Below are 26,331 nucleotides of genomic sequence, written 5' to 3'. Positions count from 1 at the left end.
AATGAGCAACCACTCTTTCAGTGAAGAAATACTTCCTGGTGTTGCCATGAAATCTCCCGCCCATAAGCTTTAGTGGGTGCCTTCTTGTGGCCAAGGGTCCTTTGAGAAAGAAGATATCATCTTCCACCTCGATGTGACCAGTGATATATTTAAAAGTCTCAATCATGTCTCCTCTCTCCCTACGTTCTTTGAGAGAGTATAGCCGCAATATATTCAGCCTCTCCTCGTATGCGAGATCCCTGAGCCCCGAGACCATCCTGGCGGCCATCCGTTGAACCGACTCGATTCTCAGCACATCTTTACGGTAATGTGGCCTCCAGAATTGTACACAGTATTCCAGATGAGGTCTCACCATGGCTCTGTATAATGGCATAATGACCTCGGGCTTCCGGCTGACGAAGCTTCTGCGGATACAACCCAACATTTGTCTTGCTTGGGATGAAGCCTTCTCCACTTGATTGACAGTTTTCATGTCTTCACTAATGATAGCTCCTAAATCTCATTCTGCTGTAATCCTAGCTAAGGTCTCACCATTCAAGGTGTAAATTCTGCACGGATTTTTGCTGCCAAGGTGCACGATCTTACATTTTTTAGAGTTGAAGCCCAGCTGCCAGGTCGAGGACCAATGTTCCAACAAAAGCAGGTCATACTGTCGGACAGATTGTGTTTACTTACTATGTTACATAGTTTGGCGTCATCAGCAAATAGTGTTATTTTACCTTGAAGCCCCTGAGTTAGGTCTCCTACGAATATGTTGAAAAGGATCGGGCCCAAGACCGAGCCCTGCGGTACTCCACTGGTCACCTCCGATGTTTTGGAGAGGGTACCGTTTACCAACACCCTTTGAAGTCTACCACTCAGCCAATCATTGACCCATGCAGTTAGGGTTTCTCCTAATCCCATCGATTTCATCTTGCTCAATAATCTACGGTGTGGGACACTATCAAAAGCTTTACTGAAGTCTAAGTACACAACGTCCAGGGACTCTCCCAAATCCAGCATTTTTGTTACCCAGTCAAAGAAGCTGACGAGATTGGATTGGCAGGACCTACCCTTGGTGAATCCATGTTGGCGGGGATCCCGTAGATTCTCTTCGTCCAGGATCGTGTCTAATTTGCGTTTGATTAGTATTTCCATGAGTTTACTCACTATCGATGTGAGACTCACCGGTCTGTAATTCGAAGCCTCTGCCCTGCAACCTTTTTTGTGCAGTGGGACGACGTTAGCTGTTTTCCAATCCAAAGGGACTCTCCCCTTACTTAGGGAGAGATTGAAGAGCACGGATAACATAATTCTCTGAGCACTCTGGGGTGTAGATTGTCCGGTCCCATGGCTTTGTTCACCTTGAGACTTGTCAGTTCTCCGTAGATGTCGTCGGGTGTGAACTCGAAATTCCAAAACGGGTCTTCCGAGCTTTGCTTTGCTTGCAAATTTGGACCGGACCGGACCGGACCCCAGTGCCTCGCAGTTGAAGACTGAACAGAAGTATTCATTCAGTAGTTCGGCTTTATCGGGATCTGATTCTGCATAATTCCCGTCTGGTTTTTTAAGGCATACTATCCCATCTGTGTTTCTTTTTCTGTCACTAATATACCTGAAGAAGGATTTGTCCCCTTTCTTAATGTTCTTTGCTTGGTTTCTTCTACACGAAGCTTGTCACGTGATAATTCATATTTGCAGCACTCGATGCACGCTCCTCTTTGATTGATTATGGCATATGACGCACATCTCTCCTGTTGGGTAAAGACGGCTTCCTGTATCTCCAAAACGGAGCTCTGTTGGACCCACACATGACACAGGAGATTCTTTCAGATAAATCACTTTATAGTTCGCTTGTAACTATTTATGAGTTTGTGCATCTGAGACAATATAGGACTTCTGTGTTTTGCAAGATCGAGACTGAGAATGTGATATTCCAGTGACTTTTTTGAGTGTTTTTGCACATATTGTATATTAAGATTTGATGGAACTTATGCCCATGAGAGGCCCATTGATGTTCCTAGTGACCAGATCCTACGGTGGAAGGTCCTAAAGAATTCCTCCTTGTCAGAGCTTATGTTCTGCAAAGAGAACTGAAGGCTCTCGTTTTTCTCACAATTTTTCACTTGATTATGATTTTTGGTAGTAGGCTTATTCCCAGTACTATTTAGTAAGGGATTTACATGTATGAATTATCGTAACATTCCCTTTTGAATGCTTTTTGAACTGAACTTGTTGAGTGAGCAGGGAGGAGAGAAGCAGATGTCTGATCACAGAGGTGGGGTTAGAGAGGGATGCCGGATGTGGTGGGTAGGGTAGAGTGGAGTGGAGAGTACTGAGAGATCAAATGATAGGGTGGAGAAGAGAGCAGAGTTGCTGGTGCCACTGAGGGAAGGGGGAAAGAGAGAGATGGAGAGATGTTGGGATGCTAAGGGATGAGCAGAGGGACTAGATGGGGGGAGAGATTTGGAGAGACAGAGAGATTCTGAACTGTAGATAGGAAGTAAGGGGCAAAAGATACTGGCCCTGGGATGGGAGGTGAAGGAGAATGGGAAGAAAGAGAGAAGATGGTCATGAGGAAGGACAGGGAAACGGGGGAAGGGGTATGGGGACAAAGAGGATAGATGCTGAACATGGGGGAGGAATAGGGACAGATGGGAAATGTTAGGATAGGTAGGGATACACAGGGAATGATGGTGGATGTCAAGAGCGAATGTAAGCGTATTGGTGAGGATCACAGAGTTATAAGATGGTAGCGTATCATGACCCATTGGCTTTCTGACCAGCCTCCTTCAATCTGGTACTGGAAGAATAAATTCTTTGTTGCGGTGGGAAGCACGAGCCATTGCTGGTTCCCGGAAGCACCACAAATCTTTCCTCCAAGTGTGAACTCCTTATTTGAATGTACTGCATCCGAGAGACTGCAATCAGATTTTGAATACTCTCCGAGTTGTTAAGTTGCGTTTTCTGGACTATCTCCTTGGCTCGCTTATTGTATCTTTGGGGCTGGGAAGGGTGGCTGGAGGGGATTGGGGTGGAGATGAGTGAGGATTCTTGTTATTGCATTTCTTGTCTTGGTTGACAGTTGTCATCTGTTATTGAAACTAATAAAAAGATTTGAAAATAAATAAATAATATGGTAGCAATCTGGTTTATGAAAGCTCTTTATATTTATTTGTATTCCCAAAAATCGAAATCCAAACCCCTTGTGCCAATAGGATTACTGACAAACAAATAGGCCAGGCTGAGGGTTAGCAAAATAGAGAATTTATTTATCCTGCAAGAGGCAAATAAGAATAATTAGTCTAGTACATAGATGGGCTAGAATGCATAAGGAATCAAATGACCCACTATGGTTTTGGAAAGCAACCATATGTTTTTCCTACAGCCCACTTCTCACTACTGCACGCAGGGTGGGTCCTTCCTCAGTCATCTTGGGCTCTGACACGGTGCAGGATCAGGCATGCTGCCCACCACGATTTATCTGGGAGAGAGGTCTCTCAGGCCACAAGAACGCTGTAGATGTTCTGGAGGGGGCAGAAGTCTGCGTCCAACCACTCTCTTCAGGCCTCTGAATACTTTAATCTGTCATTTTCTGGGTTCCATGTTTTAGATAAGATCCAAATGCTAAAGTTCTGCCATTACTAAGGCTTGGATTGGCGAGAGGATTGGCATGCCTTACAAGCCCAATTAGAACTAAGGGATAATGCGGGTTTTAAATATTGAAAGAAAGAAAGAAAATAAATAAGCCACATAATGGTAGAAAGTTGAGGTGAGCCAGGCATTAATTAGGAACCAGGAAATCTCTGGAAAAATCAGATACGGATCAGGTGGCAGGAGGTTGCTGGAATCCATAATTGGGGAGCAAACTCATTTCCAAGGGTTAGGGTTGCCAGATTCTCCAATTGGAAAATCCAGACCCCCCTAAACTCACCCCCAGGTCTGCCCAGTTCTGCCCTAATCCTGCCCTCAGTCCCACCCTAGCCACACCCCCTGCTGCATGCTCTTGTTGGGCAGGAAGGAAGTTCGTGCATGCGCGGCTGCCATGCGATCACGTGACATCATCCCATGGCAGCCACACATGCGCGGACTTCCTCCCAGCTAGATGTGATTTGAGGAGGCTTTTCAAAACCCGGACAAAGTCCGGGTTTTGAAAAGCCGTCCAGACCCCTGGACATGTCTTCAAAAGGAGGACATGTCTGGGGAAATCCAGATGTCTGGTAACCCTAGGTTGGACCATCAGCTTTGTGTATATTTAATCTAATGATTAAATGTACACATATAAATCCAAATACACACATATAAATCCAAATACACACATATAAATCCAACCAAATATACACATATAAATCCAAATACACACATATAAATCCAACCAAATATACACATATAAATCCAACCAAATATACACATATAAATCCAGTGCTCATCCAGTGAAGTTCTCTGTGGGCATGTATGTCCCGATGCCCAAAAGATAACTGTTCACTGGCTTTTATAACCCCGTGAGGATAACCAGGAATTGTAACCTATTTGCTTACCCGAAGATTTTAGGCTGCAAACTCAGGTCTTATTAGGCAGGATGTTGCTTTTCAAGTCCTGGTTGGGTAATTATATCAGCGGAGCCATGTTGTCCTAGGGTGCTTTCAGAAAAGAAATTAAGACAATATTATTTGACAAATTTCTCTTAACCTGTGCTTTTATCTTTAACATAATTAATTTTACTCCATTAATTTTACATTTATAATGTCTTTTTAATATAACAGGCTGTATTCCTTTTCTTATTATTTTGTATTTCACCGATTGTCCAGTTTTTCTCTTTTGTGGAAACCGCCTAGAATTCTTCTGATTAAGGCAGTATAGAAAAATAAAGGTATGTTATGTAATGACTCTAGCCTTAAAACTCCAGCTTCAGCCCCCAAGGATAACAGATACAATCCCTTTCAGGCCTGACAATCATTTGTTTCTAATAATGATCAACCAGGAAGAGCGTAACATAGAGATTATAGCTTTCTATCATTGAGTCTTAGAGTTCTTGGGGAAGAGTCTTGGCTGTGCATGAGAAAGCTCTATGTTATAAATTTCTTGCACTCAATATTAGGAAAGCTTGGGAAAAGGTTTAGAAACCCACTTTGAAACTCTAGTATTCAGTTCTGGAGATCTTCATGGAAAGCCTGAATATCAGTGGTTGGCCATCCCAACATGGTTTAAGTGGGCAGGAGCTGTCTTCCTGGGTCCTGGTGACTAATTCAGCCTCTCACAACTGATCGAAACTCTTCACGACAGAATAATTCCGAAACTGGAACAGAGCTTCACATCGATGCCTTCTCTCTTTTTGTCTTTCTAGGTGATGATTTTACTATCAAGGTCTGGCGTGTTTTCCCTTATATAGGGGACAGCTTGAGCCTGCTGAGTACCTTCTATTGTTCTTCTCCTGTGGCTCACATGTGTATCATAAAGTCAATGCTCACCTTGGCCTTCCAAGATCCCAACAAAGCCATCTACAACATTACACAGTATAATTTGTATACCTCAGAACGCAAGGACCACCATCCTGACAGCGACCCCATGGATGATATCACAGGTAGGAGCAGGATTCAGTGAGAGATACAGTCGGTGCCGTGTTCATTAGTGTAGTCACTACTTAACATGAGTATAGAGAATACCCAAACAAAGATAACGCCATGCACTTATCTTCACATAGGAAATTAACTCTTCCTGTCTTTTATTTGTCTTTAGTCTTGTCTTCATGATGCACTTTGCTATACTTGGGTCTCTGATGATGTGGCCCAGTTGGCCCTCGGAGAATCTGTCTTCTCTGATTGGTCTCTTGTACCAGGGAATTCCCACTCTACTTCAACCTTGGTTCCTGGATGTCTTTACTTTCTTGGCCATTTGTCTGTTGCTGACCATGCCTTGACCCAGGGCTGCTTTTACCAACGGGCAAAGGGGGTAACTACCCAGGCCAGGCTTAAAAGGGGCCTATAAGTAAAACTGACCTTGAGCAGAGAGCCCACTTTGCTCCAGCATCTTCCCTCCCCTCCCCTGTTTTGCCATCCCTCCTTTTCTGATGTCACTTCTGCTTCTGAAGGGCAAAAGTTGCAGAGCTAGTGGTGTAGACTGATAGGGGCTTCAAGTTTTATTAAAATTTGATGGATCGCTTAATCTTAATACAAAGTGATGAACAAGTCTAAAAAACATAATACATTACTCAATACGGGGAGACAGCGTCAATAACATAGACCAATTACTAAACATAAACAGACCCGAAAGGGAAGTGGGGAAAAAAATACAATATATGATAGTAAATGAGACAAATATGGATAAAGCAATAGGGAAAGAAACAACATCAACAAAAAATCTAGCTGAAATTAAAATTGAGATATGATTCTAAAAAATTAGCCGTCAAAAGCATCTTTAAAAAGAAAGCATTTTAACTTGCTTTTAAATCTATCAATAAGACATTCTTCCCTTATGTGTATTGGGAGGGAATTTCACAGTTGCTGAGTGACGACCGAAAAAATATATTGCCTCTGAGTGTTAATAGATTTAAGAGAGAGGACAACCAGCAGATGTTGGTTGTTAGATCTAAGTTACTGGGTGGGGGTGTAGGGTATTAATAATAATAATAATAACTTTATTTTTATATACCGCAGTACCACAAACAGTTCAAAGCGGTTTACAGTGTAAGAGACTGTACATTTACAGTGAAGATACAATGCGAACTGTACATATTCAGTAAAGGTGTTTAAACAGCAAAGAACAGTGTAGGTTTACCTTGCAGGAGACTGTACATATACAGCAGAGATATGTATATAGTGGAGAGGCAGTGCGAGAGGCATTATAAAGAACAAAGCAGTGTACAAAAAAACCAATGCAGGGTGGTGAATGTCAAGAAGACTACCAGTATCAGTTATAGGATGGAAGTATTTGATTATTTGGTGATAGGGGAGGTTCCAGAAATTTGTCATAGAGGAAAGATTTGAGAGATTTCCTGAAGGATGAGTAAGGTGGGGCAGATGAGATGAGGGTGGTCAATAAAGTTTGACTTGGTCAATAAAGGCAGGAGTTGTATAGAGTATTGATTTAAGACTTAGTAGGCAGATCTTGTAAGTTATTCGATGTGCTACCGGGAGCCAATGAGATTTCTCGAGGAGTGGTGTGATGTGGTCAAATTTCTTTGCTTTCCATATGAGTTTGATTGAGGCGTTTTGAATAAGCTGTAAGCATCTAATTTCTTTCAGGGGAAATCCTGTGAACAAGGCATTACAGTAGTCAATTCTAGAAATGACCAATGAATGGATTAATATATATTAAGAGATTTGGGTTCCAACCATTTTGATACTGAACGGATTTGTCTTAGTCTGAAGAATGTGGATTTGAATACATTGCCAATATGTTAATGAAAAGATAGTTTCCAGTCTAAAATGACCCCCAGGATCTTGATGGAAGTAAATGTTTGGAGAGTGATGCCTACTAATGTAATAGGAGCAAGAAGATTAATTCCTTCTTTCCAAGGAAAAAGCATTACATTAGTTTTATTGACTTTGAGCGCCAACCGATTTATATCAAGCCAGTGGTGAATTTGACTAAGTTTTTCATTGATGAAATTAATTTCTGCGGGATTCTCAGGATCAAGAGGATGAAGAAGCTGTATGTCGTCTGCATAGGCAAACACACTGAATCCTACAGACTGGCAGAGGGTCATCAGGGGAGCAAGAAAGATGTTAAACAAGAAGGGTGAAAGAGTTGATCTTTGGGGAATACCAAAATTAGTAGTGAGATTTTCTGAAATAGTATTATTAAATGAAACTGTTGAAGAGCGATCGGTAAAATATGAATGAAACCAGGACAAGACCTGATCGGTGATACCTATAGCTTCGAGTCATCCAAGGAAAAGATCATGATCCACGGTGTCAAATGCTGATGAAAGATCAAGGGATATTAAATGAACGGAATTATGGTGATCCAAATGGTAGTGAATGACCGTTGACATACCTATGAATGAGTGCTCCGTCGAGTGATGTTTTTCTAAAGCCTGTCTGGTTAGAGTGTAGAATGTTTGTTTTTTCAATGAATTATGAGATTTGAAAAAATACAATTTTTTTCTATTAATTTTGCCAAAAATGGAATATTGGCTATGGGCCTATAGTTTGATTTGTCATCTGGGCTTTTTTTTGTGATCTTTAATGATTGGTCTAATGTTTGATGCTTTCCATGAATTGGGTAGACTACTTTGTTAAAGACTTTCTGTTACCAAAGTATGAATGAAAGGACCAAAGACAGAGAAAAACGCTTAAGAATATATGGAGGGATCGATTCACCGTGAGAGCCCTTAGTATTAATATTCCAAATGTGTTGTTCAATCTCCCTTAGATGGGGAGGTTAAACCTAGCACATTTGGAAGAAGGAAGAATAGAGTTGGAAGAACCTGTATCTAGGGGTTGTGGCATTGTTATGGACAAGGTTTGTCTGATGTTACTGACTTTATTGGAAAAGTAAGATGCAAGTTCCTGGGCTGTAGGTAGATAGATTTTTGAAGTATTTTGTGTTTGGGATTGAGGATTTATAGATTTTAATATTGAATAGAGGACTGAGGAGTTTTTGACTCTTTCAATTCGCATTGTGTAATACTTCATTTTGGCTTGGATTATTTTGGATTTAAAGAATATTGACTGTTCTTTGAACTTATTCAAATTGGCGAGCGTTTTGTTCTGTCTCCACTGTCGTTCTAAGGCTCTTAGTTGTTTTTAATGAGGGTAAGATCGGCAGTATACCAAGGGTTAGAAAGTTTCCATGGTGATATTATTTTGGTCTCAATATGAGCTAGTTTGTCCATTAGATCATGCGTGGCTTCATTCCATTGGTGGAAGTGATTGGATAGCGAGAAGGTATCAGAGTCAGAGAATGCTAAGTTGAAGGTTGAAGAAATTGTCTCAATGGAGAGTTTGGTGAGATCTCGATATTTGATGGTTTTGGACTCTGATTTCAGATTTAAGGGCATAGCAGTATAGTTTACTGAAAGAAGATAGTGGTCAGACCAAGGCAGTGGCCAACTAAGTCCAAGGTGATATTTAGAACAGAGGGAGGCAGGAATTAGAATCATGTCAATTGTATGACCTGCCTGATGTGTCAGATCACTTAGTAAAGGCAATAAATCGAGATTGTTAATGAGAGTAAGGACCTCTGAGGTAATAACATTGTTAGGTTCGTTAAAGTGGATATTAAAGTCCCCAAGGTTAGGGTTCAAAGTTGATGAACAGAAGTCTAAAAGAAGGGATTGTAAATTGAATAAATTGTAATAGGTGGGTAGGTAAAGTAGAAGAGCATCAATTTTCAGATTAGAGTCTATTTTAAATTGTAGATACTCAATAGTAGAATTAGGTGGCAAGCATTCTGTGCAAATAGACAGGGTATCACAGAAAATAACCGCGACCCCTGCACCATGTTTTTGGGTACAATGGTCGTAAAGAAAAGAGAAGCCGGGGGGGGGGGGGGTTTCAGTAGTATAAAAGATAGGCCTCCTTCCCATCAGAAAGTCAGGTTTCAGTCAGGCAGAGGATGTCAAGAGAGTGTTGGATAATAAGATCTCTAATGAGGTGGTATTTGGTCTTGAGCGAACGAGAGTTTAATAGACCAATTTTGAGTTGTAGTCCCGAAGAGGCAGGTGCGCTATGAGAGGAATTTCATGTCGGATTGTAGAATGCGTAGTGGGAATTTTTGTACTGTTAAGGGGTCGGAGGCCCCAAAAGACTGGAATATTTGAAGGAACTTCAGGAGAGAGGGGAATCATTATGGAAGGAGCCATTATAGAGGAGGTGAAAGAAAGAGAAGCTAAAAGAAGCAATAGGCTGAAAAGTGCAGGTATAAAAAGACCTGAATTGAGTCCAGCAGCTAGAGTTTTGAGAGCACACAAAGGTTGTGCACAAAGGAGCGCATTAAAGAACAGAACCTGCTCCTTTGGCGCGCGCCAAAGGAGCTTAAAATTAAATATCATGTACCGGCTTGGGGGTGGAGCCCATGACATGTCTTTATGTTGTTTTTTTATCGCTGGGACACTACCAACTAGGGCGGGGGTGCTGCTAGACTGGGGGAGCCATCCACAAAACCTTGCTCAGAGCCCCATAAGATAATGTGGTCCCCTAAATAGGCAGGGAAAGTGATACCTTTTCGAAAGGGAGCAGGAGATTAAGAGCAGCAATGCAGTATGGAGGAAGAAGGGGGAAGGAGGGAAAGCAGCAGTGCAGGATGGAGTACAAAGTAATGGGAGAAGTAATGATCAAAGACAAGGCAGGAGGAATTCATGTCTTCAGGCATTTTGTGAATAATTAGATGATCTTCTCTCTCCTTCTCAGGTCTATGTAGTGCCCAACGACTGAAACTCTTTGCCTCAGCCAGCAAAGACGGAGAAGTGAAAATCTGGACTTTTGCAAACAGGCTGTTGAGGTAATATCCTGTCAGCTGCACAGCACCTCACTCTCACCCGAGATCCCAAATCTTTGCTGATTATATGGTGCCCAAATTGCACACAGCTTTGTTTAGATTGCTTTGAAATGCTTCTTTCTGTTAGTCAAAAACAGTTGCCCAAAAAGAAAATCATGCTGAAATACAACAGAGTAAGAAAAAAGCAGAATAGGGGCATCATCAAATAGTGCAGGATATTGATTCTAAAAACCCAAACCCAAGCACCTCCTTTATATCTGTACATAAGAATAGCCTTACTGGGTCAGACTAATGGTCCATCTAGCCCAGTAGCCCATCCTCATGGTGACTAGTACCTGACCAAAACACAAATAGTAGGAACATTTCATGCTACCAATCCAGGGCAAGCAGTGGCTTCCCCCATGTCTATCAAGAGGCCCTTAAGAACATAAGAATTGCTGCTGCTGGGTCAGACCAGTGGTCCATCGTGCCCAGCAGCCCGCTCACGTGGCGGCCCCCAGGTCAAAGACCAGTACCCTGAGACCAGCCCTACCTGCGTACATTCCGGTTCAGCAGGAACTTGTCTAACTTTGTCTTGACTCCCTGGAGGGTGTTTTCCCCTATAACAGCTCCGGAAGAGCGTTCCAGTTTTCTACCACTCTCTGGGTGAAGAAGAACTTCCTTACATTTATACGGAATCTATCCCCTTTTAACTTTAGAGAGTGCCTTCTCGTTCTCTCTACCTTGGAGAGAGTGAACAACCTGTCTATCTACTAAGTCTATTCCCTTCATTATCTTGAATGCTTCTAACATGTCCCCTCTCAGTCTTCAGTTTTCAAGAGAGAAGAGGCCCAGTTTCTCTAATCTCTCACTGTACAGCAACTCCTCCAGCCCCTTAATCATTTTAGTTGCTCTTCTCTGGACCCATAATAAGGGGAGAATACATTGACAAATTAATTACATTGAAAGGTACCAAGTGAGTACAGAGTAAGAGGAGTAGATATGTATAGTGATATTAGTGTTCGTGATATTGACATTTGTGGTTGATGTTCCAGAATTAGAGTTTGAGAGTTTTTTTTGGGTTGATGAGAGTTATTATTCTGCTTGATGGGATCCATTGAATAGAAAAGTTTCAAATTTTTTTTCGGAAGCTGAGAAAGTTTGCTTCTGTTCTGATGGATGATGGAAGTCTGTTCCAAGTTCTGGTGGTTAAGTGAATGAGTTGAAGATTCATTTGTATTTCATTCCTTTGGAGGATGGCATGATCATTTGATGCATTTCGTGAATTCTGGAGGATGAGAAAAAGGACTTGGAGAATAGGTGGGTTATTGAATTTGAGATTCTGGCGTGGAGTGCATGAAACATGGCATGATCATTTGATGCATTTCGTGGATTCTGGAGGATGAGAAAAAGAACTTGGAGAATAGGTGATTTATTGAATTTGAGATTCTGGCGTGGAGTGCATGAAACACTGTGTTGGGGGTTTAAAAGCTATTCTTTCATTTATTGGTACCCAGTGGAGTTTACAGTAATAGTCTGATATGGCATCGTATTTTTGTAGACTGAAGATCAGTCTAATTCATCAGGAGAGATTAGATCAAATTTGTTCCAGATTTGGTCTACCATGCATGATTTGGTGGTTTTGGGATTGGATTGGATTTCTGGGTTTATGTTGGATGTCTTATTTATCTCTATCTGTACACACTTGATTTTGTCCAAGAAGAAGTGTACAAGATCCTGGGCATTTGGTTGAGTTAGGGTTAATTGAGTCTGGTTCTGGGAATGTGGTGGTGAGGCACATTAGTTGAAAAAGTATCTTTGCTGTCAATTTCTGATGCAAAGTCTGTTTTTTAAGCCTCATTTACATGTTGTTTGTAGGTTTTTATAGCAGATTTCCATAATAATTTGTGATCTGTGGCATCGTGTTTGTTTTCTGCCTTTAGATTCTCTGTGTACCAAGGTGCATGCTTGGAAGATCTTACAGTGCATAGATGTATAGGAGCAATTATGTCTGTGGCTTCTATTAGGGACCGATTCAATTGGTTAGATACTTTGTTCCAGAATTGTAAGGGGTCGATCTTGCCTCTGCTTAGTATTTTTTGTTTGCTTGGCTTAATGGTTGATCTACCCATGTAAAAGGAAAGATTTAAGGACAGGAGTGAAGCATGGTCTGACCATGGGACTGCAGATCAGTTAGTGTCTGTGATCAGATGAAGTGGGTTAGTGGCTTCCAAGTTGAGTGAGTGACCCTTTTCATGTGTTGGTTCTAATGAAATTAGATCCGGGTGGCTGTTCGATAGGAATTTTTTGAATTCTTGTTCTGTAGGGTTGTCACGAGCGTCCAGTGGAATGTTTGTCTCCTATGATGATTCTGGCAAATTGTACTAGAGATGATTTCTTGCTGAAGGGTTGTCGGTTAAGATTTGCCTCTTTGCGGATGATACCAAAATCTACAATAGAGTAGACACGCATGATGGTGTGAATAACATGAAGAAAGACCTGGCGAAGCTTGAAGAATGGTCTGTAATTTGGCAGCTAAAACTTAATGCTAAGAAATACAAAGTCATGCATTTGGGACGCAAAACCCGAGGGAACGGTACAGTTTAGGGGGGTGGAGAACTTATGTGCACGACAGAAGAGCGGTATTTGGGTGTGATTGTATGTGATGATCTTAAGGTGGCCAAACAGGTTGAAAAGGTGACGGCGAAAGTTAGAAGGATGCTAAGTTGCATAGAGAGAGGTATTGTCAGTCGGAAAAAGGAGGTATTGATGCCTCTATATAAGACTTTGGTGAGACCTCATTTAGAATATTGTGTACAATTCTGGAGGCTGCACCTTCAGAAAGATATAAAAAGGATGGAGTCAGTCCAGAGGAAGGCTACGAAAATGGTGTGTGGTCTTATTTATTTATTTATTCAGTTTTCTATACTGTTCTCCCACTGGAGCTCAGAATGGTTTACATTAATTTATTCAAATACTCAAGCATTTTAATCTATCAGTCTTCATCATAAGGCATATGGGGACAGACTTAAAGATCTCAATCTTTGGAGGAAAGGCGGGAGAGGGAAGATATGATAGAGACGTTTAAATACCTACGTAATATAAATGCGCATGAGTCAGAGTCTTTCATTTGAAAGGAAACTCTTCAATGAGAGGGCACAGGATGAAGTTAAGAGGTGATAAGTTGAGGAGTAATCTAAGGAAATACTTTTTTACAGAAAGGGTGGTGGAGACAGAGACTGTGTCTGAATTCAAAAGGGCCTTGGATAGGCATGTGGGATCTCTCAGAAAGAGAAAGAGATAATGGTTAGAGAATGACACGGTGACAAAATTCATCACCGTTCCCGTTCCCGCGGATAACCGCGGGAAACCATCATCATGTCATTCTTTAAGGAGAGAGGGAAGAATCAGAGTATAATTAGGCACAACCACTGACCCGCAAACTTTGCTTTGAAGAATGCTGGTGTAGAAGGACTGAGGTTGAAACAGACACTACAGAATGACAGTCTCTGGTATCCAGAGCAGATATTGTGATGTCATAATGCCTCATTCCACCAGTGCCTAAGAACCAATCACATCAGTGATGTCACAATGGCTTCATTATCCTTGGCTCACATAAGAATCAGAGTATGAATGGCCACAACCACTGACCCGCAAGCTTTGCTTTGAAGAAGGACCAAGGTTGAAATAGACACTAGAAAATGACATGGGATTATTTCCCGCAGTTATCCGCGGGGACGGGAATGGTGATGAATTTTGTCACCGTGTCATTCTCTAATAATGGTTACTGTGGATGGGCAGACTAGAAGGGCCATTTGGCCTTTATCTGCCATCATGTTTCTATGTCTGGGGCCATGGTCCTGATAGGTGATATATTAGTATCAGGCTAATAGTGCTGAGAAAATTGTCAGTTTAAGTAGTAATTTAAAAACCATGGAATAGTAGTGGTGTCAATTGTGGTAATCTGGAAGAAACTTTTGAAGATTAGCACTACTGCACCTCTAATCCTATCTAGTCTGGTGAGTGAAGGATGTATACCCAGAGGGGCAGAGGTGAGATAGTTCGGGACTGGCTCTTTAAGCCATGTTTTTGTGAAGAAGGCAAGGCCTACATCTTTAGAGTAGATCAGTTCATTTATCAGTATTTAGTAGTTTGTTAGCTACAGATCTGGCATTGATGAAGATACATGGGACTTGGATACTGGATTTTCTCGAGTGTACTGGTGTGAGGTGAGGATGGGATTGGTAGTAGGTTAGAATATTTTGTGGTGTATGAGGTGTTGGTTTTCTTTCTGAAGGGATAGTGGTTACCATACATTATGGGTATCTGGTTATTAGTGCAGCAGAGATTATCTATAAGGTGATGTCTTGATTGAACTATATTTATCCATGTTTTGGGTTTTATCCATGTTTTGGGTTTTTTGTGTGTAGATCAATGAACTAGGATGGGATAGCATGGTGTGAGGTGGTCCTCCCTTTTGAATGAAGAGCCCAGTAATACAATACTTAATGTAAGAAGCCAGTATATGGTTAAGTTGTTAAGGGTTCAATGTTACCTACCTTACATATAAAGACAAGTGGAAAGATAGACTTACTGAGTTGATCTTCTGAGATTCTATAGAAGGTCCACACAAAGGGCCCTTCTGCAGGACCTGCTGGTGGTTGAGGTCCACCTGGCCGTCGGCCCTTTAAAGGGCTTCTAGCGTTGCTGTAGCAGTGCCAGTTCCCACGTGGTTGTTGGGTCTCTGTGTGGTAAGGAGGGACCAATGGAGTTTGTTTCTTCTTTACCCTGTTGAAGAATGCTGCTCCAATGGAGGTGAGAAGGGATTCCTTCTGCCAATTTTACTCTCTTGGGATTTTACCATGCACTTGTGACCTGGATTGGCCAGTATTTGATTGTGAGGTTGCTGGAACATATAGGGAACATACTTAGAGAATCTGATTACTATTCAACGTATGTAAATCTCTTTGATATTCATGGAGGAAAGGCAGTATATTAAATCAAATAACCATAACCATACTACAGCACTCTCATGAAAGGTGGTATCCTAAATACCAGCAGAGTTATACCATTAGAGACCCCCCTGAGAAAGAGAAGATCAGCAGCCCTTGGGACATGGAAGCTCAGGGCCGAAGGGAGAAGACCATCAGCCTTTGGGAGCATCTCATGGCAGAAGAAAAGGGCCTGTGGAAACTCAGGTCCATAAGGAAATACTCTGAACTGGCACCATTCCAACTTCTAGTCCGGGCACTAGTCTTAAGCATCCTAGACTATTGCAACATTGTATACTTAGTGGGACTATACAGACACTTCCGAAAATTTAAGTGTCATCCAAAACACTGTTGTCAGGCTAATCTTCAACCTAAAAAAAATTTGACCTTATAACTCCGTTCTATCAAAAGCTGCATTGGCTGATGATTGAAGGTCAAGTGCTCTTCTAATTCGGATGCCTCTTTTACAAAGCATTATATGGCCTGCTGCCTAACTACCTCCCTAATCAATTCATATTCGCCAGACCTGGTCAATCCACATGTCGTCAATCATTCTTCACCTTCCCCTCAATTAAAGGCTGCACTCAAAAAAGATTCCTCAGCAGACGACTGTCTTACCAAGCTGCCACCAAACACCCAGAACTGAGTCACCTGGTCAAAGCATCAGCCTCCCACCTTCACTTTAAGAAGCTCCTAAAAACATACTTTTTCCCAAAATTTAGCAGTCCTTCATAAATACTTTTGGAAGCTACCTCAACTGTTAACCTCACTTGTTACTTATGACATAGCTCACTGATGGTCCGCTAGGCCTCCTTTGTAAACCTCAACTGCCGACCTCTAAACCTTACAGTTTACCGCTGTTGCCAAGTTATATGGCAGCCCCTTGTCTTTAGTCTTTTCTACCACTTTGTAAATATAGACTGTCAACCACCTGTGTAACTTCGCTGTTAATCTCCTTCTTGAGTCTTACTGTAGCTCACTGACACTGGTCACTTGCCTCTTTTGTAAATCACATAGAACCACAAGGCTTATGTGATAAAAATTAATCTTATGTCATGTTACTATCAGTGCCTAAGGACTAGGAAGAACAGAGGGAGCCATGTTACTGGTGGTTGCAGAGCCCTGTTGAGGGTTGGTAGTCTGACCCATGAGCTCCTCTTGAAGAAGGACAAAAGCTACTGAGGTGTGATGGGCACTAGTAGCCCAACAAAGGGACAAGGCTACCGGGGTGCAAATGCTCCCTAGAAACAGCGGAGGGGTAAGAGCTCTTGGGATGACAGCGGTCCTCAGAGCTCAAGGAGAACAACCAGAAGACTACAGAAGGAACAGCAGTCACATACCCCTGAGAGCATCAGCAGATGGGTGAGATCTTGGGGACTGAGTGAGGATGGATTGGAAAGAAGAGGAAGGATTTAGGCACATAGCCATGCCCACTTATTGACTAAACTGAGAAATTTGGAAGGAGCTTGACTGAACTGAAAGAGGTTTAAAGGTTCAACACGCCACATGATATGCAACTGTTTTTTCAAACTATTTATTCTCTTGTAAAATATTGCAACGTGCATGCATCACGAGATTGTGGTTGTGGCCTGAGAGTCGGTGTGTTAACTGCAAACAGTTGACGGGACATTTTCTTCACTCATTTCTTGAGTGTTCTGCTATGCAACGATGTCTTGCTGAAGTACTTCAATGCTCTTTGGACTGGAATTGTCCTGCTCTTTTACTGGGTAATGTGCAAGATTTCACTCAGCAGGGACTAGATTTGCCAGTCCAAAAGTTTGACCTTCATGCCATCCTCTTGGGCAAAAAACCTATTCTGCAATACTGGGCAAAATTTGAATTGGACACTTATTCTACCAGAAGCAAGGACAATTGGAAAGTCTACTGTGGTTTATGGGAGCGTTTTTTGGCTTCTTTGCCCTCTTACATTTGACTATTATTATTGTTAATATCAGTGCTCCTCCCATTCCATTGTTGTGGATTCAGTGGGTCATCTTTTCTTGGGGGTTTTATTTACATGTTTGATGCTCCTTTGATATATTATGAGCCAAGGTATGTGAGGGGTCTGGTGTTAGGCTGTTGAATTTGGGGGTATGATTGTATTTGATTGTCTGTTAATGTGAGCGTGGTCACAATCGTTTGAGGATTCTTGTGTTCCTTTTCACTTGAAAAGTGGCAGCTGTAGCCTCTCTTCGTGCCCTCATGGATATTGACTTTGTGGTATCTTCTTTTGTTTTTGTGTATGGTTGCATTTGCTTTTAATAAATATGATATTACACTTCCCCCTCCGTATTTGTGGTGGTTAGGGGCAGAACCAGCCCGCGAATATTAAAAAACCGTGAATAATATTTGGGCCGGTTCTGCCCCTAACCACCGCTTCCCCCGGCTATTTTAAGCCCTGAAAGCCCCCCCTTAAGCCTTACCTGGTGGTCTAGCGGGTTTTCGAGCGATCTTCCCACGCTCCTGCCCCGTGCAGATCACTCACAAGAAATGGCTGCCTTGAGCTCCTGTAGTCTATCGAGCAATTTCCTGTGAGCGATCTGCACAGAGCAGGAGCGTGGGAAGATTGCTCCTGCCCCGAAAACCCACTAGACCACAAGGTAAGGCTTAAGGGGGGGGGCTTACAGGGCTTAAAATAGCCCCCAAAATGAAAAAGCATTTTTTGTTTTAAAACCGCGAATAATCAAATCCGTAGATCCGGAAACCGCGAATACGGAGGGGGGCAGTGTACACAAATAAATAAATAAAGGTTCAAAAGACTATGAGCTAATGGTTTTGGATATCTGAAACCCAGACTAAAGCTGCTGGCTTAACTACATACGTATTGGTTTAAGTGAAAGTTCTTTACGATAAATGGCTTTGTAATTAGGTCTATATACAGAGTTCTAATAAACTTATTTAATTTATTACCCAACCTTGTTCACACCTTTTTTGGATTTTTCCTGGTGGAGAAGAAGGTGAACCCACCCACTAACACTTTTTGTTCCCAGATGGAGGCACTGAGGGCTAACCAAGTGAGGGACCGACGGAGACTATCTTCAGGGGACTCCAGCCAAGTCAGGCCCTGGACTCAGAGCCTGTCTTAATGGTAACCCACATTGATAATGTCCCACCTTAATGGAGGGGAGCGAGGAAGAGATTTTGCACAGAGGAAGAAAGATACTGGACACAGGGGAGGAGAAAGCTACTGAAAAGCTGAACAAAAAAAGAGAAATGAGGAAGATGAGCTAGGATGAGGGAAAGAAATTAAAAGCTGTAGGTATGTGATTGAGGAGTGGATAGAGAAGGAGAGAAATAAATGTTGACAATCAGGTAGAAATCAACATCTGACACAAAGGGGAGATAAAATGTATCAGATGGGCTGGAAAGACTGGAAAAAGTGTTAAGAGAAGACAGAGGACAGCAAAAACGAGACTGAAACTAGCAGGATTTAAAAAAATGAGGAGGGAGGGGAGTATTTCTTTGTATGGTCCTATTCCCTTATGAAATGTTGTTTGGGTTGTTTTTTTATTGTTTTATGGATTTTGATTGATTATAAATGCATATATGATTAATATTATTTGTATAGATACTGTATTGCATTTTTGTTGGTTTTGAAACTCAATAAAGATTTATAAAAAAAAAAAAATGAAATTGCCAGGAAACAGATAGAAGAAAAAATTATTTTCCATTTGCAAAAATTTAAGAATAGCTTAAAGTGTCTTCTTTTTAAAGAAGCCTTTAACTAAAAGTTTTTTGTTTTTTTTTTGCTGGTTATTTCCTACTTTCATCACCCTTCATCAAATTAAGATCCCCTTCCCTTTTAACTTTTCTTCTGTTCTAAATTTTTTCTCCCTCACCTTCCTAATGTACTACCCCATTTTGGTTATTTTATTTTAAAATTGTATTTTTTCTTTCTTTCCTACCGTTTCATGTGGCATGTCACCCCAGTTTGTTTTTTACTTTTTTAAAGTAGTTATTTTTAATTTTAATGTATTTGTGATTTTATTGCCTTTGTAAAACGCTTTGTAATCTGAAAAGCGTTCAATCAAATATTATAATAAACTTGAAACTTAAACTTGGTGATTCGAATATGTTGATTTATGGAATTTACATCCGTTTCTCTGTTGGACTGCAAACACAATGTGGCTTCTTGAAGGTTCAGTTGAATTTGTGTACTTATTCCTACATTTAATTTGAAATCACTTATTCTGCACTCTCTGATGGTCTATCTAGGCTCTAAGCGTGTGACTGAGACGAGGTATTTTGTTAGCAGGTTTAGTTTTTCCAGTAGGTGTATTGATGTTCTCAATTGCACAAAAATATCGAAAAGGTGAATTTTTGTCACCAAAAAGATTCACACATATGACAAAATTTTTTAAAAACACTGTTGTCATGTGCTACTGGCCATTCCAAATATTTATCAAAATGAGCCTCAGAAAACCAGGCAGGATAACTTAGTCCAGCCAACTGGCTAGAGTCCTATAATCACAGGCTGTTGATATCAGAGGGGACAGAGATGCAGCTCTATGACTACTTGATGAACTCTCCCCATACAGACTGTACCCATCACCTGGCCTTTTTTACACTGCTGAATGTTCCAGAGCCTTTTTTAAAATGGTACTGCTGACCCCTAGTGACAGTCTTGCAGTATTACTGCTAGGAGGTTCAAGCTGCTTTTTTTCTTTTATGTGGCAGCTTGAATCTTTTAGTGGTGCTATTTGAAATAAGGAAGCCACCAGGACAATAACGAGTAGGGATTGATCCTGCCGTCCTCAGTGAAAGTTGGCTCAGGGCGCCACAATGCCTTGAGTGAGCCCTGACAGTAAGTTCCTTGTTTGCTTATTTGTAATAGTTCAGACATCAGAAAGTGAATGTTCTCATATGGATATTGATTGATTTAACTTGTTGTCTAATAAAAAAGCAGGTATCTTTTATAAGGATAGTGCACTATATTATTGAATGCACCATTAAAATTATGTTCCAATTTTGGATCATTGAAAAAACTACTGAAAGCTTACTTATTCGTTAAAGCCTTCTATTGATAAGAACCGCTGCTTTGATGTCTTCATCTCCTAGGACTCTATTTTAGTATTGTTTTTATTTGAAGATGTATTTTTTGTTATGCGTCATTTATGCATAGGCGGAATAGAAATTTTTAAATAAATAAAGAAGCTGAATATCTCCCTTGCATAACCCCTTCCAGACAGCTCCAACTGAATGCAGTCCCAGACAGTCTGACCTTCAGCAGTGACCGAGGGGATCTTCTGGTGGGAATCCAGGGACACATCTACCACATCCCTGCTGACAAGTATCTTCCCAGGCTGTATCAAGTGAAGGTAGTGTCTTGGCCTCTGGGCTTGAACCCATCAATATGGGTAGTACCAGCAAACTGAAGGTATTAGTATCGGCCCTGTCGCTGTCTCTGGTCTGAGTGTTCACTTGCAGCAAATACTTATCAGGCTGGAACATAACATTTTATATCCCAAAATAAAACAGATGCAGTAGTAAAGAAGGGGCAGAATATGCCAACCTCCATCTGTTTGGGTCGGGCCTTACGTCTTGCATTGTATGGCTGGTGAAGTGGGTTCTATTATTGCTAGCCCAGTAGTAAAGATCTTATGATCTTTGAGAGGAGTTTGGGGCCTAGTTACTAAACCTTTCTGGGAACTGCAAGTATAAAAAGGGACATTCCTGACATGTTAAAACTTGTTCTTACGACAGGTCCAAGCGGTTTACAAATGTCTAATATGTAGAAAAGAACTCCATTTCAAAATAGGACGGACCTAGGATATAAACACATTCCTCCCCACATACAAACCCTCAGCCTCCTGTATAAACGCTACACCACAGGATTCTCACTAAAAACCCATTTCCCTAATGTAGATGGATTATTTTGGACAAAACCGTATCCTGTCCAAATGCTTTGCGTAAGTAAAACATTTTCAGCATGGTTTTAAATGCTGTAATATTTACTTCCCGTGGCAAATGATTCTATAATTGCAGAGCAATAAAATAAAATGCTGTATTTCTCGTTGACTCCCATCTAACTTTGTTAGCCGTTGCCTTGAATTGATCTCAAAATTCTAGTCGGCATATTCGGAATTGTTAGAGTTGAAGTAACTGGGTTGTTGAAGAAAAAATGCTCTATGTGTAAAGACCAGTGCTTTAAACTAAATTCTATAAAAAAATGGCAACCAATGAAATTGCAAGTAAACTGAGGTGACTATCAAATTTCCTTTCACTGCAGAAACAAGGCCATTCTCCGCTCCATGGGGCGGTGAATGGCCTTGTCCCCACTTCTTTTCTGTTCCCGTTTTGGCGGGTTACCCGCGGATACCCGTGGCTAACCACGGGTAACAGCCACCGTGCCATTCTCTAGATATAACAGCCACCGTGTCATCAGCATACCAACAAGTCCATAACTTTCCCCTGGAAAATGCACCATCACAAGTCCACTTCTAAACAACAGAGCTTCAATAGAATCAAGCAGTGAAACCAATCCTAGTACATTGTATTCAAACACAATCTCCAATCATAATACAGTGTCGCAATGCACAACTTGAAAAAGAATCAAAATTGTCCTTCCCTACCAATATCCAAAAGGCTGAAGAAAAAATCATCAAATACTGTCTCGGTTCCAAAAGGTGTGACGAAAACCATCTTCAAAGGCATTCCCGACAGGGACATTTAACCGACTGCGTTTGGGAAATTGCTACACAAACAACAAAATGATAGTCGAAACTGCAGAAAAATTGCTACTATAAAGAATTACAAAAGTTTACTTAGCATGACAAGAGCCAAAACAAAAATGGTGGCTTGGCTTTATAAAGACAGGATATTCAAAACGACCATTTTAAAAAATGTATACACCGCATACAACTATGCAGTTTCCTTAGCATAGGGAGCCAACGAATTACTTAAGCTCCTTTTCTGGGTCTCAAAGCAACGTTTGCTTTTCAGCATCTGAGGCGTTTCCCCTATTTAGTTATGTTTAAATCTTTTTTATTCATTTGAGATAAGTAACAGAACTAAGGATCAACCAATCCAGCAAACAAAGTCAAGGCATCACCTTCCCAACCCAAACAAATCAATCTCCCAACCACCCAACCACCCGCCCACCCTCCCCCTCCCTCCCATGGGAACAGCTGTAAAATTTATCATATCAATTCAACAATCTACTGCGTACAACTGGTGTCAGGGTAGCACAAAAAGGCATCCAACAACGTAAATATAAAGAACCTGATTTAGAGTTCATATCTGTAATGGCCAAACGTTCATATCCCGCCAATTGAATCATCTGTGTTCGCCAATGAGAAACAGTTGGAGTATGTGAAGACAGCCAACATTGAAGAATAGTTTTAAGGCCCATGAATATAGTTTTTTGAACAAACGCTGCTGCGCCTGGACGGTTGGGTGTTAAAGTAAGTTTCAACGTAAAGAGAAAAGTGTTCATTGGTTTCCAGGTACAGTTCCAGATGGATTGAACATGTAGACAAACACGTTTCCAATAAGCTTGTATGCCCGGACACAGCCAAAACATGTGCCCCAAAGAGGCCCTCGGGGCCGCGCACTTCGGGCAACAGTCAGAAAGGCTCGAGCTGGGGCAAAATATACCCGGGCCAGAAACTTGTAATAGCATTCCTTTTCTGCAGTAGATACCAATAGTTTCATTCCCAAGGAGAAACTCCGTTTAAGCACATCTGTCGAAATAGTAATATGTAAGTCTTGAGTCCATTTAAAGGCCAAAGAGGCATAGTCCAGTTCACCGGCCAGGTCTTGTAAAAAGCGGTGATGAAAGCGTAATGGTATGGGTTCCTGAGCAGTCATACAGAAAGCTTCTGACAATTTGTCCTGAACTTCTCTCCTTAAAGCAGATCTAGACAAAGAGCTGACATAATGATGTAATTGTTTATAGGAGAACCAATCACTGGGCTCTAGCATGGAAGAGTCACATAATGTTTGAAAAGATTGGAGAGATCCATCATACTGTAATACATAAGAACATAAGAACATAAGCAGTGCCTCCGCCGGGTCAGACCACAGGTCCATCCTGCCCAGCAGTCCGCTCCCGCGGCGGCCCAAACAGGTCACGACCTGTCAGAATCATCAGAAGGGGCTCCCTTGCCACCTTGGCTTCCCATTTAAGTCCTGCCTTCCTATCGAAGCCCTAGCCCTCCGATCTTTCACATGCACGACCTGGTTGGTTTTTACTCATTACCTGGTTAACTTTCTATACTTGTGTTACATCCCAGCTCCTCCTTCAGTATCCCATGATCCCTTTATCCCTCAGGAATCCGTCCAATCCCTGTTTGAATCCCTGGACCGTACTCTGCCTGATCACTTCCTCCGGTAATGCATTCCAAGTGTCCACGACCCTCTGGGTGAAAAAAAACTTCCTTGCGTTTGTTTTGAACCTATCTCCCTTCAGTTTCTCAGAATGCCCCCTCGTATTAGCTGTCCCCTTCAGTCTGAAGAATCTGTCCCTATCCACCCTCTCTATGCCCCTCATGATCTTGAAGGTTTCTATCATATCTCCCCTGAGCCTCCTTTTCTCCAGAGAGAAGAGCCCCAGCCTATCCAGCCTCTCGGCGTATGGGCAGTGTTCCAGCCCTCTTACCATTCTCGTTGCTCTCCTTTGGACTCTTTCAAGTACCGCCATGTCCTTCTTGAGGTGCGGCGACCAATACTGAACGCAGTATTCCAGATGTGGGCGCACCATCGCTCGATACAGTGGCATGATGACTTCCTGTGTTCTGGTTGTTATGCCCTTCTTTATGATGCCCAGCATCCTGTTGGCTTTTTTCGAGGCTGCCGCGCACTGTGCAGATGGCTTCAGTGATGCATCCACCAGCACACCCAAGTCTCTCTCGAGTCTGCTGTCTCCCAACAATACCCCCCCCAATTTGTAGCTGAACAACGGGTTCTTTTTCCCTATATGCATGACCTTGCATTTGTCCACGTTGAAGCGCATTTGCCATTTGTTTGCCCAGTCTTCCAGCTTGTCCAGGTCCCTTTGCAGGTCCTCACACTCCTCCCTGGTCCTAACTCTGCCGCACAGTTTGGTATCGTCTGCGAATTTTATAACCTCACACTTTACCTCCCTTTCCAGGTCATTGATGAAACAAATAATACATTCCCCTCCCAGTCCACCAATCTCGGGCACCCAAATCCATGCCCGGGGGAAAGGCTCCATTACCAGTTACAGGGAGACATGGGGTCACATCATAGCTAATGGCCAGTCGCTGGCAAAGAGATTTCCAAAGTTTTCGCAGGGGAAGCAAAAACAAATCACCATAACTCTCCTCCCGTTTGGGTAGGCAACGAACATGCAGTAGGCAACTAAAGTGGTAGGGGGTAAAAGCTAAACATTCCACCCCCGTAGCCGTAAAATATGAGGTGTTACAGAACCAGTCATTCAGATGCCGGATTTGGCAAGCCTTGTTAAACCTACCTAGATGCAAGAGACCCAGACCCCCTTGTGAGGTAGGTAGGGATAAGTTATGCAAAGTAATCCTAGATCTTTTACCCCCTCATAGAAATCGTAATACTGAACGGTGGTGCTGTCGGAGATGTGTGCGCAACAAAAGAATAGGTAAAGTTTGTAAAATATAAAGCCACTGTGGGATTACCATCATGTTATACAAAGCGATCCTACCCATTAACGTCAAGGGATAAGCTCGCCACGCCTGTAAACGCTGATCAGTTCGAGAGAGCAAAGGCAATACATTTATGGAATAAAGAGTGGTTAAGTCCCTAGGAATGAAGACACCCAGATATCGGATGGAAGAAGTAGCCCATACAAGAGGAAAGGGGCCAGGCCAGGAATCACAAATTGTAGATTAAAGCGGAAGCACCAAAGATTTCTGTTTATTCAGCGTCAGTCCAGAATATAAATGAAATTCATCTAGAAGCTCCAAAGCACGCGTCAAGGAACGATGCGGCTGAGCAAGTGTAAGCAGAATGTCATCCGCAAAAGCTAGCACTCGTAATTGGGAATCTCCCTCCAACAACCCAACCACAACATCATCCCTCTGTATAGTTCGTAAAAGAGGTTCTAAATAGAGAAGAAAAAGTAAAGGGGACAGCGGGCAACCCTGACGAGTTCCCCGACCAACTGCAAAGGTCCGAGTTAAGATACCATTCACTAATAGGGAAGCTGTAGGAGCAGAGTATAACACCCGCAAAGCTGACCAAAACCAGCCACCCACCCCCACATAGTTCAATACCCCAAAAAGGTAGGTCCAGTTGACTTGATCGAAGGCCTTTGCAGCGTCTAAACTGGCCAAAATACCCGGTGTAGATGTAGCTTGAGCTCTGGACATTGCCAACAGCACCCTCCTGACATTCACCACTGAGTGCCGGCCCTGGACAAACCCTGCCTGTCCAGGTGAGATCACATGCGGTAAGAGAGGAGTCAAACGGTTTGCCAACAAACGGGCCAATATTTTAATATCTACATTAAGGAGGGAAATGGGACGGTAGGAATCAACCTCATCTTTGGATTTACCTGGTTTAGGGAGTAGAGTAATGGTGGCTGTGTTGGCATGAGAGGGAAAAGTTCCTTTTCCAATGCCACCACATAGTAGCTCAGGAGAGATTCACACACCTGCAGAGACATGGCTTTATAAAATTCAGTTGAAAACCCGTCAGGGTCCGGAGCTGTACAAGATCGTAAATGTTTTATCGCTTTCTGGATCTCTGTACCCTGAATCTCTGCAGTTCTGTGAATTTAGGCATGCCCGCATCCTCCAAATAGTCGAGGACATCGGGGCCCGTATAATTGCCAGGACTTGCATAGAATTTAGAAAAATGTTGATAAAATGTCTCAGCAATGTCTACCGGCTTAGTATGATAAGAATGAGATCCCGATTTAACTCGGGAGATATAATGATCATCCTGCCAGTTCCTAGTCAAAGTGGCTAACAATTTACCTGTTCTATTCCCAAAACGATAAAACCTG

General features: G+C 42.1%; 1 protein-coding gene across 4 annotated transcripts in view; it reads left to right on the top strand.

Annotated features, from left to right (window-relative positions):
• The window catches only part of WDR97 (WD repeat domain 97), a 197,391-nt gene that overhangs the window by 56,584 nt on the left and 114,476 nt on the right, over window positions 1-26,331 (top strand). For all 4 annotated transcript variants that reach the window (XM_033934237.1, XM_033934239.1, XM_033934238.1 and 1 more), the window contains exons 8-10: window positions 5,324-5,560; window positions 10,332-10,422; window positions 20,575-20,707. In XM_033934237.1, the coding sequence (XP_033790128.1) occupies window positions 5,324-5,560; window positions 10,332-10,422; window positions 20,575-20,707 (461 nt within the window). The remainder of the gene's footprint in view (window positions 1-5,323; window positions 5,561-10,331; window positions 10,423-20,574; window positions 20,708-26,331) is intronic.

The sequence above is a fragment of the Geotrypetes seraphini genome, chromosome 2 (genome assembly GCF_902459505.1).
Source record: "Geotrypetes seraphini chromosome 2, aGeoSer1.1, whole genome shotgun sequence".
NCBI lineage: Eukaryota > Metazoa > Chordata > Amphibia > Gymnophiona > Dermophiidae > Geotrypetes > Geotrypetes seraphini.
Note: the sequence above shows the minus strand (reverse complement) of the source record. Positions and strands in the feature narration are given on the sequence as shown.